Genomic DNA, 15,580 nt, shown 5'->3' with positions numbered 1-15,580 from the left:
TGTCCCTCAGTTTCCAGATGTGATGCTCTGTTAGAGGCACAGTGACCTCCCTGTCTTTGTGTGACCTTAGCCTGTCTGCTGAGGAAATATGAGGGGAAAACAGAAGTCACTTTGATAGAAACCACTCAGCACCACTTTAGTTTCTGGTACCCGACTCATAACTATTCATAGTGCGGTTATTTATAGCAAGCTGGAAAAATACACCAAAGTTTTGAATATCTTTGCAAGCGTATAGAAAGCACGCTGAGAGTGCTGGCAGGGTCTTGGATGTCTCCAATGATGTTTCCTGTGGCTTAATCCCTAGAAAATTAGACTAGCTCCCAAACCAGAGAGGTTAATGATTAATCAGGTGAAAGGGTTTGCTGTCGTTCAATGAGTTTTTTTGTTTGTTTAATTTTATTTATTTTTGGCTATGTTGGGTCTTCGTTGCTGCACGTGGGCTTTCTCTAGTTGTGGCGATCGGGAGCGACTCTTCCTTGCAGTGTGCGGGCTTCTCATTGCAGTCGGTGGCTTCTCTCGTTGTGGAGCACGGGCTGTAGGGCTCAGGGCTTCAGTAGTTGTGGCTCACGGGCTCTAGAGCGCAAGCTCAGTAGTTGTGGTACACGGACTTAGTTGCTCCACGGCATGTGGGATCTTCCTGGACCAGGGCTCGAACCCGTGTCCCCTGAATTGGCAGGCAGATTCTTATCCACTGAGCCTCCAGGGAAGTCCCCGTTCAATGAGTTTTGATTCAAGCCAATCATTCACTGATTGCCTACTGTGTATGAGGACCTATCTCAGGCACTGTGGGGAATACTAGAAGGAGAAATACATGGTTATTGCCTTCAAGCATCCTAACATAATAAGGGGGAAAGCTAGCTTCTACTGAGCATTTGTTACAGACATGAAATGTTTCTTTTAATCTCCAAAAGGTAGAGATGCCCTTACTATCCCCATTTCCAGGGGAAATTGTAGACAAGGAAACAGACCAAAAAAGGTAAAGTGTGTAGCCAAGCCACTACCAGTTTATCCGTGGCATAGCTGGGGTTGGAGACCGAATGGGCTAAGGCAGGCCATGATGAATGCTCTCATAGAGACACACGGTGCCTGGATGTGTGGCTGGGAGAGTTTGCCTTATTGGGACCCTTCTTTCATACCAGGCTTCCTTTTTCTACTCTTTCACACTAGCTGATTCTCCCACCTGCACGCAAAAAGCAGACCTGGGAAGTTCCCCGGTGGGTATGGGGCTCCAGATAACTAAGGGTGGAGGAAGTAGGTGTCAAGGCTCAATGACTCTGGTCTGAGTCAAGTCAGCCTAGAAGTGGCTGAGACCTAAAAAGGGGAAGAGTGGAGAGAAGCAGCCTGTGGCAACCCCTCATGTGCATTCTTTTTTTAAATTTATTTTATTGAAGTATAGTTGATGTACAATGTTATGTTAGTTTCAGGTGTACAGCAAAGTGACTCAGTTATACATATCCATTCTTTTTCATATTCTTTTCCATTATAGGTTAGTACAGGATACTGAATATTGTTCCCTGTCCTCAAGTGCATTCTTGATCAACTTGCTGACCCTGACGCCTGGTCATCTCTTTCTAAGCACTGAAAAATCTGTGTAGACAAAGACTCTCTTAACTGTCCTAAAAGCATTTGAGTATCTTTAAATGGGACTCGGTCATCATCCAGCTGTTTCAGAAAATCCTAGAGAAAAAAAAACAAAACTGAATTTCTTCCCCTCTCTAGCTTAGTAATTCCACCACTTTACGTTTGTATAGTTTCATAGATATGTATTTTCCTCTGGAGCCGGCAGAGGAGATATATGTACCCCGTTCTCCATCTGAGGAGAATCTGCTACTTATGCTGGTGGGCTGGTTGCTCGGTCTCCTGGCTAGGTAGCAGCTGAACTGGGATTAAAACTGACTTCCGGTCCTGGCATTGAGAAGAGAAGGAGAAAATCCGATTTTTTTTCTATCACTTACTCCCCAAGTAAACTTGAACATTAAGAACTTTAATAGTTATCATTTGTTGGACGCTGACTTGTGTCTGGCGTTTTATATGCATCATGCCAGTTGATTACTAAAACGAACTTTTAATGAGGCACTTATACCTATCTTATAGCTGAAGAAACTGAGGCTCAAAAGAAGTTAAATAACTTGCCTAAGGCCACCAAATTAGCAAGGGGTGGACGCAGGATGTGAAACCAAGGCTGTCTGGCTTGGGTCCAGAATTGCTTTCACCAAATCATTCTGCTTCTAGTTACCTGGTCTCTCTAAGCCTTGGTGTCCTCATACATAAAATGAGAGTACTAATACTTACATTTCAGGCCTGTTATGAGAATTACCTGAAATAATTTGTGTACAGTGGCTTTCCCAGGCTTGGCATGTGATAGATGCTCAATACATGGTAATTCTCTTCCCCAAGACCTAGGGATAGAAAGCGATGGTTAATGACCTTGAATTAAAACATCCTCTGAATATACCAACTGGCATAATAAATTTTAGGTCCCCCAAACAAACTTTTAGGTCCCCCAAGCAAAGGGCCTTCTGTGTCTCTTCTTATTATATATTCTGAAGACCTTGTCATTTATGTTCCTTCAGGTCAGGGACATGACTTAACTTTGTGCCTCCCTCCCTCTGTTCCCACTCAACCTGCATTGTCTTATGTTTTAGTAGTTGCTCAATTAATATTTATTGAATTGAAGTGAATGGGCTCCGAGCACTTCAAGGGACACACCAGCAGCATTGATGTCTGTGAGAATGGCATAATCTCTACAAAATTAAGTCGTCTTGAGTGGATTTCAACGTTTTGGTTGAATTTAGACAATTTTGAAACAACAAATAAAAGATTTGTACTAAGCCTCAGGGCTACTGTATATGGTTGTATGGGTTGTCAACTACATAAGGGTGCCTGGCCAAGGGGAAAGAAATTAGCCCATGCTCTGCTGGCCAAGCTCTTGCCTCTAGAGCTGTCCTCAAAGAGGGGGCATCTTGTTCTAATTTGCACAATGGTACTGTATGGGCCAGCGGTTGCTCTGTTGGATTTGCAGTTTTTCTCTTTTTATTTGTTTGTTTATAAATGAGAATAATACTTGAAACAGAAGCACAAATGTTGCCTTTCAGAAAACATGTACTGATGATCCAAAACTTACCCTCTATAATGTTACATATAAATATCCTTTGTGCCACTGTACATATTTTTTTTCTTTTTCTTTTTTTTTTTTGGCTACATTGCAGGGCATGTGGGATGTGGGATCTCAGTTCCCCGACCAGGGATCGAACCCACAACCCCTGCAGTGGAAGCGTGGAATCTTAACCACTGGATCGCCAGGGAAGTCCCCATTTTTTTTTTTTTTCTATTGCTAAAGATCATGAATTTTCTTTCCCTTCCTCTAATCTATTTGGAGGGGGCAAGAAGTATTACTTTTAAGTGAAAAGTATAGGAACCATATGAGAATACTAATAAAAATATGTCAGAATCTCAGAAAACTAAGAATTTAATCTCTTGTTTCTAAATGGGCTGGACTTACATTTCCTCCTCAGGCGAATTGTACGTGGGCAGACCGCAGAGAGTTTGTTGAAACACAAGCCAAGAGAATGTTATCAAAACATCTCACAATGGGGAAAAATAAAGGACTGCCCAATCCCAGAGTTCTCTGGGAACCCTCCTATGGTATGTACAATTCATTGTAGCTATTATAGTTTCATTACCAACAATCTTCAAACTGTGTCTAAGAAAGAGATACAAATGTCATAGAGTTGTCCGTTATGAATGTCACGGAACTGCTAGGATGTTATAAGTATCCAGTGTTTTTCTGCTATGCTTATTGTCTAGAATTAGTTCTTGAAAAGTAAGCTTTACATTAGTCTGTTATGAACATCCTGATATAAAACTTGGAAAAGTATTGTTTTTTAAAGTGCTTTTGGGTTCAAGAAGTTCTACCTCTTCTCTTCTGGTTGTGATGGCCACAATAATACCAGTTAATGACTTTCAGAGGGATTCCATCCTGAGCCGAGTTGGAAAGCTCAGATTACGATTTATAAGGAGGCAGGAGCCTCTTCAGATTCCAGGAAGTAGGACTTTCTATACAGCTTTCAGAGCTGGGAAGGAAATTTGTGAGGTGGCACATAGGGCTGCCATTAGGTATCAGGAGGTCCCGTCTATGAGGCATAAAGGAGGCTGCAGAGCCAGGGTCATGCCATCGGCACTTCATGGTAGAGCAGGAGTGTGGCAAGGATGACCAAGGGAAAAGATGCTGAAATATTTACCTTTTGTTGGGAGCTCTGAAGAACTCCGTTTTGTTTATTCTCAATAGCTCCGTTCCATGAGTGAGCAGTGGACGATGTGATCTTCATACCTTTTCCCCCATTGGCAAGCAATATACTTTATTGGTTATTATGCTAGCCATTGGTATAAAACTAAGCAAAAATCAACTTTTGTACAGGGCTTCTGAACAGGATGATTATTTTGTCCTTAAGCACAGTATAATATAAAGGCAAATTTCCCATCCCATTTTCTCCTTCCTTTTTTCTGACTCTCATAATATAGGAGTACTCTTCCTCTAGAAACAGCATGCTGTCTGCAGACTCAACATCTTTCAGCATCCTTGCTCATTAATGAAAGCAAGCAGACACATCAGTGAACTACCCCCACTACATGCAGACATCAATAGAAAGGATTAAAAGGGAACTCTATTGCAGGTCCTCTTATGAGCTGGGGAAGGCACATTTCCTTGAAGACAGCTAAGTCAGAGCGCTGCTACCTTCACAGGCATCTACCTCAGAGGAGCTCCTGGGTTTCTGGGGAGATTAGAAGTGATGTCCAAGACCTGGCTCCATTCAATGGGGCCCCAGGTGGCAGCCAGGACATAGATGGATGATGCTAGACCGTTTGAAAAAACTGTCCCATGAAAATGAAGGCCAGTAGCAGAGCATTTATGACTTCCAGGCAGATATTCTTCAACTTAGGCTGGAGATAGGGACATTTGGGTGCTCTCAACTTCCAACAATAACTTTCTTAAAATTTTTCATAGAAAGATCATAGGCGAGACTATGGGAAGCACTCTGGGATTTTTTTTCCCTCTTGGAATCCCTTCTGGAATGTTGTATTTTAGATGATATCGACTTCTAAAATTCTTTGCTACTTCAGATACTCATCTAGGAACCTAACTGACTGAATCCCAGGATGGATCTGTTTGGCCTAAATGTTTTTGTATAGCCAGTAGTGCCACGGGGTAATTCCAGTGTTCTGAAACACTGCAGATTCTGACAAGAGAGCACCCTAGAGAAAGTACATTGCATAGCTCCTACAACTTGCCAGGATATTGGAGGAAGAGCTAAATTCTAGTGTGGAATTTCTCATGTTGCAAAGAATGAAGCTTTGGCTACGTGACCAAGAGAAAGTAATTGCAACGTTGCATTAAAAATATGATGTTGTTGAAATGCTATCCTTTAGAGAAATGTTAATTCTGAAACCAACCTTACTCTGCTGTAGGGTTATTGCAACTCCTATTGCGACAATAGGAGGAAATCCCATTCTTGTGGGCAGTTCCTCTTGGGAAAGTTCCATACTGTAGATATAGTTCCCCAATGTGGGCAAGGAGAATGTTCATTTTTACTGGCTCAAAAATTTATTTTAACTTTAGATATTTTAGAAGAAATTTACTAGTCTATCATGGAATATTTAAACAAACCAAAAAAGGTGAACTTCTAAAATGTTTTGTCCCCATGAATCTTTTATCAACTACCGCCCCTTAACACATCCTTTTTTCATTGTTTGCTCTGATTACAGACTTGGAAATGGATAGTGGGTCCCATGTTCCTGTATCTCTGTGAGAGGCTGGTACGGTTTTGGCGATCTCAACAGAAGGTGGTCATCACCAAGGTATTGGCTGGGTTAGGAATTACTAATACTATCTAACTATATCATGGACAAGTCTATCCAAGTTCTCTATATCATTGTCAGATCTCACTTTTACTCAGTTTATTTTGATTAAACTTAGGGCAGAGAGATGACCTACAGTTTGTTTCAATGTACCTAGCTTGATAATCAAATGATTGGGCCTTTTTTTTTTTTTTTTTTTGCGGTACGTGGGCCTCTCACTGTCGCGGCCTCTCCCGTTGCGGAGCACAGGCTCCGGATGCGCAGGCCCAGCGGCCATGGCCCACGGGCCCAGCCACTCCGCGGCATGTGGGATCCTCCCGGACTGGGGCACGAACCCGTGTCCCCTGCATCAGCAGGAGGACTCTCAACCACTGCGCCACCAGGGAAGCCGATTGGGCCTTTTAATTGGGGAGACTAGAAGTTAACATTTTCTGTTGAAAAGTGAACCCAAATGTTTTGTGTAAATGAATCCCTGTGTGTGTGTGTGTGTGTGTGTGTGTGTGTGTGTGTGTGTGTGTGTATGTAGAGGGGAGGAGCATAGAGAGATGATGTGATTAGTTAAGAGTAAAGAAGCAGGGCTTCCCTGGTGGCACAGTGGTTGAGGGTCCGCCTGACGATGCAGGGGACGCGGGTTCGTGCCCCGGTCCGGGAGGATCCCACACGCCGCGGAGCGGCTGGGCCCGTGAGCCGTGGCCGCTGAGCCTGCACGTCCAGAGCCTGTGCTCCTCAACGGGAGAGGCCGCAACAGTGAGAGGCCCGCGTACCGCAAAAAAAAAAAAAAAAAAAAAAAAGAGTAAAGAAGCAAAAGAGGTGAGTTCAAAAGGTCATGCACTGAGCCTTAAAATATTCAGATGCCAAAAGAACCAGGGAACCAAGGGCGGGTCTCTGTGCTTTGTATACAGTCACAGAGTATCAGAGTTAATGCACTCAAAGTCTCAAATGAGCTAATAACTAAACTGCATTTAGAATTGAAGCCGCTAACTTCAAGTATATAGTGGTTTTTCCCCACACGTCTATGCTGCTTCTTATCATTAAATAAATAAATATCCAACTAAATAAATAGAAACGGAATTGCCTTATTATAGTTTCAGGAAACATCAGACAGGACTATTTTTATCAAATAAAATTTAATTCAGTTCAGTTCAGAAAGTATTTACCAAAAGCTTACCATGGGTTGCTTTTGCAAAACACAAAAAATCTTCCACTCCACCACCCTAGCTCTTCTTTCTTGGCATCTATGGAAGGTCATAGTAAAGTTAGTCCAGCTGACATTGGGAACCTTGAAATATAGGAAGCCACAACAGTTCTCCTTTTATGATATTTATATTGTACTATGAGAAAAAGCCCACAGATCAGCAAAAAGAACCACCACAAAATTTCCCGTACTAGACTAGAATGAACTAACCAGACAAGTATTTCCTCTAAGCCTATTTCTAAGGCAAACTTGTTTGCCTGTGAAGAAAATAAGTATTCATTTTCTTCTCATGTAAACACACATAAGAAACAAGGTACTATCCAAAAGTATTCTGGTGACAACGCTGTCCACTAGTGCATTTTATTCCCTTCTATCCCGATGTTCCCTGTGGTAGCAAAATTGCAATATGGTGGAACTCATTCTCACCACACAAAATTGCAACATGAGCAACATAATTTTCAAACTCATTTTCATCCATTTTTATTTTCTGTTTCAAAATGAAGCTCTACACCTCCTTATTTCAGTGATGAAGGGAAGTTGGTTACAGCCTTGTCATATAACTTAAATTTGAATCACAAGTTTTGGAAATGCTTGGCAATTTTTCTTAAAAGGATTTCCTATTGTCCTACTCCTCACGGGTGAAAAGAAAAGCTCGTGTATATCAGTCAACATTAGGAATCTGCTATTTTGTTTCTATTGATTTTTCTTTCCTTTGATGTCCCTTGGTTTGTTTTCAGTTGCACATATAAAGTCCCTCTAGGATCTCAGGAATCATCAAAGAAACATATTACTTTGTATATTACAATGAAATCATTTTGTTATTTACCAACTTACCAGTTGATGGACATTTGGAGTGCTTCCAATTTTTTGGCTATTGTAAACAAAGCTGTTATGAACATTCAGGTACACGGAGAAGGAGGATGGCAACAGGCGGGTGGGGCCTGGCTTTGGGAGAGATGGATGGTGTATTCCCCAGGTAGGGAGAAATGTAAAAACAATGCATGGAGTCAGGCAGGTTCAAGGTGGGACTTGGGACAAAGACAGACCAGCACCTTAGGCTTGGTTTGGGCGATGTTGCTATATTATTAGCCAATGGGGTCTCCTTCTGCTTCTGTCCGGCTGCTAAGGCTCTTGATCATCCCTTGGGGAGATAGGAAGGCTGAGCAGGAAACCATCTCTTCTTCCTGTTTCTAGCAACTGCCTTGTCTTCTTAGAGAAAAAGAAAATCACATTAAGCTGGTGTCTTAGGTTGGATTCCCCGGCAAAGATTCTGAGACAGAGAACTGCATGCAGAAGTCTTATCGGGGCATGTTCTCAGGAGATGAACCTGTAAAAGAAAAGAAAGGCAGGATTGGGGGAAGGAAATTGCTGGCCCGAAGTGGTTGCAACTGCAGCCTCAGCTGATCCTACAGGAAGTGCTGCAGCTGCGATGGCCCCTGGGAGTTGTCCCAAAGTGAGGACAAGGGCCAGGCCTTTGGATCCCTGCCCCAGCTCACTGTTGGCCATGGGCGACAGCCGAGGGCAGTTGCCAGTGAGAGGCAGGTTTGCTGGAAGAACTGCTGTGTTGGCCCTGAAGAAGGGACCTGTGTGGGGCATCTTAGCTCAGCCTTTTATCCATACGGATACTGAAAAGGCAAGTACTGGGGGAAAGGTTCATTTCCAGAGACACATTTTGTTCCATAGGTGGTCACTCACCCTTTCAAAACCATCGAGCTACAGATGAAGAAAAAAGGATTCAAGATGGAGGTGGGCCAATACATTTTCGTCAAGTGCCCTGTGGTGTCCAGGCTGGAGTGGCACCCTTTCACCCTGACCTCTGCCCCCGAGGAAGACTTCTTTAGCATCCATATCCGCATCGTGGGGGACTGGACGGAGGGACTGTTCAAAGCTTGTGGCTGTGATAAGCAGGAGTTTCAAGATGCCTGGAAACTACCGAAGTGAGTACAAAGCGCTTATTACAAAGGTGCATCAGTTCAGAAAAAATGTCACTCTACTAGCTCCTGAGTCTGACGAAACATACGGATTCTATAGGGAGCTATCTCGGTGTTCCCCGTTTTATACGTGTGCTGTGCTTATGCATATATGTATAAATCTTATATGAAATATAAAATGTTTGAATCAAATATTAATCATGGATATTCCCCAGTGCCTATAAATTTGTAAGGGTCAAGACCAAGGTATATTAACTTGCAATCAAAGCTATACTTAAAATTTCATTGGTGTACGTTATTTGAGGGTAAATGCCAGATGTTACTCACTTGGCCTCTTTCTTCCCACACGCCTAACATGGTGTCAGGCACTTAGTAGATGCTGAAGAAAAGTATGTCAAATAACTCAATGAATAGACCAACAAAAAGTAGAGATATTAAATTTATAAGATATCATGACATGGAAAATTCTCACTTTAATGTACAGTGTAAGCAGGAATTTCAAGTGTGGGCTCACCTGGCAAGAGACACAGACATTTGTGTGTGTGTGTGTGTGTGTGTGTGTGTGTGTGTGTGTGTGTGCGCGCGCGCGCGTGCGTAGTGAGTGAACGGGGTTGGGGACATGAAAAAAATACCCCTGAGAGTTACCAAATGTTTTCAGTTAGCTAAAAATTCCTCTTCTTACTTCCAACCCCGATGTTCACACCGAGTTGGTTACTTGAAAGCTATCTCACAGAACAAAGTGTCACATCAATACATTGTCCCAGTTTGAAGTGACGTGTCGCACACCTGCAGTGATAATGTGTGCCCCATCCTCCTCTGAAGAGCAAGGTGTCTGTGTAACTATCTCCCCCATGCTTCCCTCCAGGATAGCTGTTGACGGGCCCTTCGGCACTGCCAGTGAAGATGTGTTCAGTTATGAGGTGGTGATGTTGGTGGGAGCAGGGATCGGGGTCACGCCCTTTGCATCCATTCTCAAGTCGATCTGGTACAAGTATTGCAATAAAGCCCCCAATCTGAGGCTGAAGAAGGTAGGTTCTTTTCTTTTTCAGAGGGCTTGGAGCATTCACCACAGTCTGCCAAGTGAAGCCTCAAAGAGCCTTCAGGGCAGAGGCTGGCAGAGACTGGCGGAAGTGGAGACAAGTTCTAGGTAGTTTCAGAGAGGCAGGCTTTGCACAAAAGGGCTGTTTGATAAGTCAAAGGTGCTTCTGGGGATTCCCTGGCGGTTCAGTGGTTAGGACTCAGCGCTTTCACTGCCAAGGGTGCCGGTTTGATCCCTGGTCCGGGAACTAAGATCCCGCAAGCCATGCGTGGCACAGCCAAAAAAATAAACAAACAAACAAATAAATAAATGTGGTTCTCTATAAGCAAGCCTATTATTGAAAGTACAAATATACTGTATTTGTGTAGCATTACTGGAAAGTCAGAAGAGAGTTGGGAATAGAAAGTGTCCACAACCCCAATCCAATAGTTACACTTTTTGTAAATTCTCTTCCAACATGTTTACATATTTTTAGAAAGCTGTATATATTGAGTATGTACAATTTCATGTCCTGCTCTTTTTAAAACATATAGTACTTTTCAGTGTTGTCACAAGCTTGCTGATAATCATTTTTGATGATTCTTTCATGTTCCATTGAGAGGATAGAATAATTTTTCTATCATCTTACATTAGATATTGACATGGATTCCATTTCCAGCCCCCAGCACATTTATTTGCAGGGGGAGGGCAGGAGACATGTCCTTTCATGACACTTTTACTTTTTTCCTTTCTTATGGCTGTCTCCTCAGAATAAAGTCCTGGGGGATGTTTTGGTTACATGTAAGTTTGGTTTCATTGCCCAATAAAGGACATCTTTAATAAAGCTTGAGTCATTCTAATAGCTGTAGAGATAACCTCTAACAGGCACGTTGAGCTTACCTTGACTTTTCATTCTCCCCTTCCCCTCTTTTCGATGTGGAGGAGGTGTGGGTAGGACTACTTTTTCCCCTACGAACTCAGGGAAGTCTGCCAGTAGCGGGTAGGGACGTAGTGCGGTGGCAGCCATGGCTCGTCTAGATCCTATTGGTCTTTCTGAGAGGAGGGTCAAGGGAAGCCGGGGATCCTGGGCGGGCAAGAGCAGACCCAGGGGGAAAGTTGTGGGCCAATGTTTTCTTCTTAAGCTACGGATTTCTGAGAACAAGCTATTTATTTTCTGCCCTGCCGTGTGAAAGCCAGAGCAGGTTCATGTGAGCTAGTTTGTCAGATATCTAGAGCTTTCTGAAAACCCATGTTTCCAGGCATTCTGAGCAGCAGGGAAAAGTGGGGGTGGGGAGGGTAGAAATCCATATTTCAATGCTGATAGGTCCCTATTTAAATATAATCTGCTTGACTCACAGATACAGAGAAAGAACTAGTGGTTACCAGTGAGGAGAGGGAAGTGGGGAGGGGCAAGACAGGGGTAGGGGATTAAGAGGTGCAAACGACCATGTGTAAAATAAATAAGCTACGAGGACATAATGTACAACATGGGGAATATAGCCAATATTTTATAATAACTATAAATGGAGCATAACCTTTCAAATTGTGAATCACTCTATTATACACCTGTAACTTATATGATATTATACATCAACTATCTTTCAAAAAAAGATAAAAATAAAAAAAGAAACATAATCTGCTTCACGGTCTGTCCCCCTCTCAGATCTACTTCTACTGGCTGTGCCGGGACACACATGCCTTTGAGTGGTTTGCAGACCTGCTGCAGCTGCTGGAGACCCAGATGCAGAAGGACAACGCCGGCTTCCTCAGCTACAACATCTACCTCACCGGCTGGGATGAGTCTCAGGTGAGGAAAAGATCCCCAATCTCAGGTCCCTCCCACAGTGCCCAGGGCTTACCGACTTCCCCTTGGTTATTGGAATGTCTTGTGTACTGTTTTTAAGAACAGTCGATGGGTTCGGGTGATCCAGCACATTCACTCTGACTCAGTATCCCCATTTGTTCAGACGGTTGATATTAGATTCAAAGTTGGTATCTGTGGGACGGGTCAAAGCTAGGGAGCCTACAAGGGAATCAAAGCCATGACTTTGACCTTGTTAGAGCAATGCCTCCACCAGGGGTATCGAACCAGGTGGACAAGATGATCTACGGGGTTATGGGAAGAAAATAGAGAAAAGATCAGCTCTCTCTCGTTCTCTCTCTCTCTCTGTCTGTATTTATATATACACATGCATATACATATATATGTATACACATGCATATATATGTGTATATATTCCTTTAATTTATGTTTATGCATGTTTTATACTATACATAATACATTTAATAAGGAGTCATAATAACTGGCAATAGTTATTAAGCATATGCTTGTGCCAAGTATTGTTCTTAGTGTTTACATAGATTGTCTAATTAAATCCTCACAACAACCTTATGAAGTAGCTATTATTCTTTTCCAGATTTTACAGATGGGGAAGCCAAGGCCCAGAACAGGTTAGGTCATTTGTCCAAGGGCATCCAAGTAATAAATGCTCCAGAACCTGCACTCTTAGTACTCCCAGTAGTTCATGATTATCATTGTAAATAAATCAATATATATCTAATGAAGGTGATATATATGTATATATATATATGGGTGTGTGTGTATGTGTATATGTATATATGTGTGTGTAGTATGTGTATATGTATATATGTATATATGCTTTCTCCCTCCTGAGACATTTAGCAATGGAAATGTGAATTTTCGATTGAGAAGACAATTACAGTTAATTACAATTATTGATAAGATAGTCACAATTCACAAGACAGCCCCCCACAACAAAGAATTATCTGGCCCCAAATGTCCAAAGTGATGAGACTGAGAAACTCAGAAACAAATTAATGATTCCTAGGGGGTAACATCTTTCTAAATAAGCAAACATTAATGACTTGGCCTGGAAGCAGCATGACTGTCCCCCTGAGTGAGGGGGTAAGGCAAGGGTCTCTGCCCACTCCTGGCCACTGCCTCAGATGGCCATCCCCACACAATGGGTCCTCAGCTAAGACAGTTTTCACAGGCACCTGGTCCCTGCGAAAACCGACTTCTTCTCATTTAGGTTTTGGCATATCGCTTATCATAGGTTCTCCAAGTCTTAGGAAAGGCTTGTTGCAAACGTAGGTCCAGGGACACATGACCATGAAAATTGCTGCTCCAGAAAAAGTGCTTTTAAGATGCCACTTCTGCAATTTAAAAATGAAACAACAACAACAAAATTTGATAAAAATGAAACCCAGGGGAAAAAATGTATAATATATAAATTGCTTTGCAGTTTTGTTTTTTTCATAAGCCAGACACAGTTTTTTAAGTGGGAAATCTCTTTGCATTGAAAAATAGTTATTTTGCTTTGCAAAACTTTGTCCCTACAGGATTATCAAACCGGGGTAACTACCCTTCTTAACCTCTTCCATCCCCATCATCCATTCCCTGTCCAGTGAATTTAAAATCTGATTTGATTGTTAAATAAATGTAATTAACCATTTTTATTTTTAAAAAATACCTGTTGTTCAAACTGAGGCCCCCTAGAATGGTCACAGGAAACAACACATGACTGCACGCACACACACACACACACACACACACACACACACACACACACACAGAGTAGCTTTAGGCTTGGTTTGATGTCTCATTACATTACCAAAATATGAATACATTTTAGTCTATGGTTGTCTTAATTCTTAGTGATTCTCCCAAAGGAGCGGGAGTATATTAGGGTGAGAAGAGACTGTCAGACGTACTGCAGAGAGAAAAACAGTGAGATAGAGAATTTAAATCCTACCCACACTTCAAAGTCTGGCGCAAATGTGGCCACCCTGAAACCTTCCCATATCCTCCCACCCGTGCTCCCTTCTTTGTCCTCATGGAGATGTTTGTGCCTCCTCTATGGTCTCCCTCTCTAGACTGTAAATTACTTGAGAACTGGTTTCTTCAGTGTTGACCTTCTAGCTTCCAGCATGGTGCCTTGGCCCAAATACATACAGTTAGAACGGTAATTAGAGCTTGGTTTGTGAGATATGTAAGTATATCTGTGTGTGTTTATACAGCATGCCTCTTTTGTCTGAATTCATGTCCTTTCCTGCAGGCCAATCACTTTGCTGTGCACCATGACGAGGAGAAAGATGTGATCACAGGCCTGAAACAAAAGACCTTGTATGGACGGCCCAACTGGGATAATGAGTTCAAGACCATTGGGAGTCAACACCCCAGGTAAGGAATTCCCCCGCCAAGGTGTTCTTTTTTTTTTTTTACCATCTTTATTGGAGTATAATTGCTTTACAATGGTGTGTTAGTTTCTGCTGTATAACAAAGTGAGTCAGTTATACATATACATGTGTTCCCATATCTCTTCCCTCTTGCCAAGGTGTTCTTGAGGCTCATGGTCTACAGAAAGCAACAGCTTCCAAACATGGCTAGATTTATGTATTGCGGAAACTAAAATACCTAGGTTACCACATTCACACCCATAAAAGGTTCTAGATATCTCTGACTTTAAGAGGAAGTCTTTAAATCACACCAAACAAAGATTCCCAGGCCCCACCTCAGACTTTCTGAACCCTGTTCCCCCCACATAGGCCCATAACTCAGTTCTTTTCTTTCACCTCCTAAATTTCAGTCGTGTATCTACTTCTATTAATTCTCTATGATTTATATTTATTACTAAGGAGACACTGTCCCCACTTTCATTTATAGTTTTTGGGTCCAAGATCATAAGTTGACAGATATTCCAGGTCCTTCCTGCCCTCACTAAAGCTTTGGTCATCATGAAACTAAATGTTCTATAATATAAAAGACAGCTCCCCACAACAAAGGATTCCCTGACCTAAAATGTGAGTAGTGCTGAGGTTGAGAAACTGTTTTAGGTCAGTTTTCATTGTGCTACTATTCCTTGGTATTTCTAAGTTTTTCCTGCCTACTGTACTGACTGTTCTTGAAACTCTTTATCAGTCATTTACACTTTAGAGTGAACGAGGCTTGGTTGGTTTCTCGAATAGATTGATTGGTAAAGGAAAGTAGCTTAAGAAAGAGACAGGATGCAAAGGAAGCACTACAGTTCTTGCTTGTCTCGCAAGCTTATCCTCTTACGTTCTCTAGATTTTCAGATGCTCCCTTTTCTTCTTTGAAGTCGCAAACATTTCTCAGAACATCTCCAGGCAACCTTTATTTGCCTTAGTTTACTAAGACTTCCAATGAAGCTCAAGAGGAGAAGTGCTACTTACCTGTCTCTTGGCTTCAGGCTCCATTTCCACTCTTCATGCTCTCCTGTGTATCGTGGCGGGCTAGAAGTCTGAAAACTGCATTTCTAAAATCTAGAACACATGACAAACTCAAGCAATCACCATAAATACACTCTTTACGCCATTGCTTCTTACACGTTGATGAACATATAAATCACTTGGGGAAGCTTTTTGAATCGCTGATTTAGTACATGTGGGGTAGGGCCAAAGAAACTACATTCTTGGTTTTGAATAGATTTTTGAGTTTTACTGAAATCTTACGTGAACAAGAAATTGGAAATACAATCACATCAAAGAACAAATTGTCACGGCTTTGACATTTAAGCCAAACCAATTTTGTAGGGCAGA

General features: G+C 42.2%; 1 protein-coding gene across 1 annotated transcript in view; it reads left to right on the top strand.

Annotated features, from left to right (window-relative positions):
• Positions 1–15,580, top strand: part of CYBB (cytochrome b-245 beta chain) — a 35,970-nt gene that overhangs the window by 17,055 nt on the left and 3,335 nt on the right. Inside the window, exons 7-12 of the mRNA XM_033849453.2 lie at positions 3,516–3,645; positions 5,764–5,856; positions 8,735–8,988; positions 9,848–10,010; positions 11,664–11,807; positions 14,080–14,204. Coding sequence (XP_033705344.1) covers positions 3,516–3,645; positions 5,764–5,856; positions 8,735–8,988; positions 9,848–10,010; positions 11,664–11,807; positions 14,080–14,204 — 909 coding nt within the window. The remainder of the gene's footprint in view (positions 1–3,515; positions 3,646–5,763; positions 5,857–8,734; positions 8,989–9,847; positions 10,011–11,663; positions 11,808–14,079; positions 14,205–15,580) is intronic.

This window comes from Tursiops truncatus, chromosome X (genome assembly GCF_011762595.2).
Source record: "Tursiops truncatus isolate mTurTru1 chromosome X, mTurTru1.mat.Y, whole genome shotgun sequence".
In the NCBI taxonomy this organism is placed as follows: Eukaryota; Metazoa; Chordata; class Mammalia; order Artiodactyla; family Delphinidae; genus Tursiops; species Tursiops truncatus.
The sequence above is the reverse complement of the archived record's forward strand: the minus strand, read 5'-3'. Positions and strand labels throughout refer to the sequence as shown.